The sequence below is a fragment of the Solanum stenotomum genome, chromosome 3 (assembly GCF_019186545.1).
Source record: "Solanum stenotomum isolate F172 chromosome 3, ASM1918654v1, whole genome shotgun sequence".
In the NCBI taxonomy this organism is placed as follows: domain Eukaryota; kingdom Viridiplantae; phylum Streptophyta; class Magnoliopsida; order Solanales; family Solanaceae; genus Solanum; species Solanum stenotomum.
Window position 1 is genome coordinate 13,394,536 of NC_064284.1, and position 4,518 is coordinate 13,399,053.

Genomic DNA, 4,518 nt, shown 5'->3' on the forward strand with positions numbered 1-4,518 from the left:
TGTGTGTGTGTTTGTGTGTGTAATTTACATAAATTGTGGCGGTTTGTATAAATCGGGGCGCTAATTCGCGTTCGTATATGTATGTGTTCTCTGTGTTAGGCTTTGTCAATTATATATATGTGTCTGTGTGTAATTTGCATAAAACGCGGCGATTTATAAATCGGGGCGCTAATTTGCATTTGTATATGTATATGTTCTCTGTGTTAGGCTTTGTCGTGTGTGTGCGTGCGTGTGTGTTTGTGTGTCTCTGCGTGTGTGTCTGTGGAATCTCTATATAAATACAAATTTATATAAAGAGTGGCGAGCGAGATTGAGAGAGAGAGAAAGGCGAGCGAGAGAGGGCATCTGCATAAAATTTGAATTCGTATACAATTGAATCGAGTTAAAACATTTGTATTTGTATATCAAATCTCTCTCTTGTTTTATACAAACACAAATTATACAAATAATTATACATTGTATTTGTATAATTTCTATTTGTAGAGAGAGAGAGAGAGAGAGAGAGAGGTAAAAGAGAATTGGGCAGGGGAAAATTTGTATTTGTATAATTATAAGTGTATACGACGGATAGATATGTATTTGTATTTGTATTTGTATATAGTCTCTCTCGCTTTATACAAACACAAACACAAATTATACATTTTTGTTTGTATAAAGTGAGAGTGAGATTGACAGAAGAGAATCGAGAGAGAGTTTGCGTTTAGTTGATAAATTTTAAAAGTAGTTTTAAGTAGCAACTAGTATTTGACCAATCTTATGAAAAGTGTTTTAAGTGTAAAAGTTATATTAAATTATTTTAATTATAAAAAGATAGATATTTTTTTAAAATAGACTAAAAAGAAAAAAATTATCACTTAATCTCAATTTATATGATTCATTTTTTAAGCTAGTCTCAAGAAATGACATATTTTCTAATTTAACAAATATTATCAATATTTATCCATACCGTATAAATGAATTGCTAAGGCGTGACACCCTTAAAAAAAATATTTAAAGACATAAATCAAAGAGTAATAATTTGTTAATATAAAATAATGTCAACAATTCGTTTATATTGAGATAGAGGGAGTAACCCCCTAATGGGATTCCCTATATCGTTCCACGTAGGAGAATAGTAACAAAACATGATTTTTGTGTGTGCTAAAAATAAAGTCTTAAACAACAAAATATTTAATGTATGAGAATAGCATAAATCATGGTTTGTATAATTACGATAGGAAAAAGACAGGAAATAGGACTTATTGAAGCAATTATTAAAATTAAAGTAGACGGGGACTCTTTCTTATGAACACATAAAGTTAATTTGCGGTAAATAATTACTCAATTATCGCTCCTATTACTATACCTTCGAAGAAATTTAAATAATTCATTGTTTTAAACAAAATTGTTTATTCTTCGCTATTTATATCTCACGTTTTTTTTTTTCTTCCAACGCAACCTAGTTAGTAATTATTAATTTGCTCTATGATTTAATAACACCAAAAATACTTATGTATGGAACATTAAATACAAATATTTCTATGAATGGTAGTACGTACGTCAATTTTCTTTGGAGCTCCTCTCCAATTAGTTCTTACTTGGAAGGAAGATGCATATGTGATATGTCATGGTTAAACATAAATGATTGAGATTTAATTAATTAAAGTAAACTTCTAATCATGGTTAGGATCAGAGGCGTATCCAGGAGGGGGACACCTTCACGTGAACTCATGCTTCCCTCCCTAGATCATATATAGTAGTGTTCTATTTTTTAAAAAAAATATTTAAATATAGATGTGTGAACCCACACTCGAAGTATCATATAATGTCGTGCGATGATGATTCGGAGCACCCATCTAAGTGAGGTTATAAATATAAATCTTTTATCTATCTTGTTTAATTTTCCTTCCTGAAATTGGGTAACACCTCTGTAAATGGTTCATATAGATAGAAAATAATTTTGGACCTATAATTTTAAAATTTAATGATTTCCAGTTATAAGAACCTAAATGTCAAACCGATCAAAATTTATATATTTTCGTAATAGTGCATCCATCATTTCATCAAAATCTTGAATACGCGGAATAGTATATTTTCCTAAAAGGTGGGTATTTTATGTTTCTCAAAAATGCCCTTACGTACATCATGTGGTGGTCTATAAATTGGAGATAGACTAACAACTATAGAAAGCAAAATACACACACAAGACAGTCAAATTAAAAATGAAATCCATTAATATTTTGAGGTTCCTCTTGGTTTCAAGTACCCTCTCCTTTTGTCAATCTTTCACTTGGGACAATAATCCAATTGTCCTGCCGACAACTACTCATGATGATAATCTTGTACTCCCTGCCGTACTTGATCAAGACGGCGATCCAGTCAAGATTGGCAAGGAGTACATTATTGAGACTCCCATCATCGAAGGTGGATCTGTATACTTGGATAATATAATTGGAGGTCATAAATGCCCAAACGATGTGTTGCTGCATATTCCGTTTCTCGGTTTAACGGGAGATGGCACACCCGTAAAGTTCATTCTTAATGATGATGATTTGGTACTGCGTGAAATGTATGCCATACATATCATGTTCTCGGTTAGAACATCATCGTGTGTTAACCAAACTGTTTGGAAAGTTGGTGATGAAAAGGACTTCCTCGTAACTGGTGGTACCGTAGGAAATGATAATACCTTCTTTAAGATGATGAAAATTGAGATGGAATTACCAGATATGAAAAATGTATATAAGTTACTGTATTGTCCCCCTCAACTTGTGTGTAAAGATGTCAGCGGGGGCTTTGATAATGGATATCCCCGTCTGCAGGTTCTCGAAGACGACCCTTTTCCGTATGTCTTAGTAAAGGCAAAGGATGCTTAGTTCATTTAATTTCCTCTATATATCTTTGCTTTCTAAATAAAGTGCTCCATGTAATTTCAATTAATTAAGTAATGCATGCTTATCAAAATACAACCCTACCCACCTTACCTTTTTGTACGTGGTTAACTTTTTAATGTGTAGAATAAGCATAATTAAAAATTACGATTTGTCACCGCGCGCGTTAAATGTTTTTAAGTCAAAAAATAAAAAGTAAGACAAACCTATTTTTTGTTTTTGTTTTTAACTTTCTTAAAGTCATTTAAAACTTATTTTAAGTTATTTTTAATTCTGTCAAACACTTCTATAAGCTAAAAATGACTAAAAGTAAATTTAACCAAATTTTAAGTCAATCCAAAATGACTCTTTAGTATCATTGCCAATTTTCTCATAGCATGCTTGGATTAGATGGCCATAAGTTAGAAACTTGACTTATTTTTTTTTATTTTAGCTTAAAATTACATATTTATATATATATATATGACCAAACACATATACAACCCCTCTAACTTGTCCACATTTTTCATTTTGGCACTTTATCTTAGACTTGTTCCATTTTAACCCTTGAACTCCATTTTTTATGTTCCATTTTAACACGAAATACTATTTTTATGATTTATTTATTTTTATATATATTCTTCAATTGCAACTTCTTATTTTAAATAGACATGTGTCATTTAATTTTAGTTAAAAAATTAAAAATTGACAAAAAATAATTCTTTTTAAAAAATAATAATTTATTTTTAAGAGTGTTATGTATTTTTGTGTGAAAAATAACCGACGAAATTGTGTTGGTTTTCTTTCTTTAAAATCACTGAAAGCCTAACAAAGTCAGTCGAGTTTTAACATTGTTTAGTAGTGCTATTAGCAATGAACAAGAGTCTTTTCTTAGTAGTGTTATTAACTAAGTCAGTTGAGTCTTTTTAAAGATGAGTTTTTTTATTCGTATAGATTTATATTAAAAATTAAAAGTGAGTATTTTCGTTAAATTTAGATAGCCTAGATGATAAGAAAAAATAAATAAGTAGTGTTATTAAATTTAATTGAATGTTTAAGAAAGAAAATCAAAGAACTTTCGTCAATTTATTTTGATGCAAAAATACAGAGAAATATCAAAAAATAATATTATTGTTTGAAAATTTTTATGTCTGTTCACGAATGTTTAATTTTTTTAATTAACATGCACACGTCTATTTTTTTAAAATAAGAAATTGCAATTGAAGAACATAAATAAAAACAAATCATAAAAATTAGTATAAGTGTTTAAATGGTACAGAAAAAATGGAGTTTAAGGGTTAAAATGGAACAAGGATAAGTTAGAGTGCCAAAATGAAAAATGAGGCAAGTTTGAGGGGCTGTATATGTGTTTGCCCTATATATATATATATGTATATATATATATATATGTGTGTGCGTGTATGTAATTTTAATTAATAAAATCAACCTCAAAAGGTGAGTTTATATTAAAATAATTAATAAATATCGACCTAAAGAGGTCGGTATATTTAAATAATTATTTTATTTAGATAATATCGACTTCACGATGTCGGTATGTTGACACCCAATTTTGACAGACCTATAACCCTTTCGGAAGTGCTATTTGGTTAAATACGTGTTTTTTTAAAAATATTCCGAGTTTAAATGTTTTATCAATTTTGTCTAAAAA

At 29.4% G+C, this 4,518-nt stretch overlaps 1 protein-coding gene across 1 annotated transcript; it reads left to right on the forward strand.

Annotated features, from left to right (window-relative positions):
• Window positions 1–2,197: 2,197 nt before the first annotated feature.
• LOC125859956 (cysteine protease inhibitor 1-like) lies at window positions 2,198–2,955 on the forward strand. The gene has a single exon (XM_049539811.1). The coding sequence runs from the start codon at window positions 2,202–2,204 to the stop codon at window positions 2,853–2,855; it is 654 nt and encodes a 217-aa protein (XP_049395768.1). The 5' UTR covers window positions 2,198–2,201; the 3' UTR covers window positions 2,856–2,955.
• Window positions 2,956–4,518: the final 1,563 nt, after the last annotated feature.

What these genes read in the sequence shown, in the direction of transcription:
- LOC125859956 (XM_049539811.1), top strand. Translation starts at nt 2,202, where the DNA reads ATGAAATCCATTAATATTTTGAGGTTCCTCTTGGTTTCAAGTACCCTC.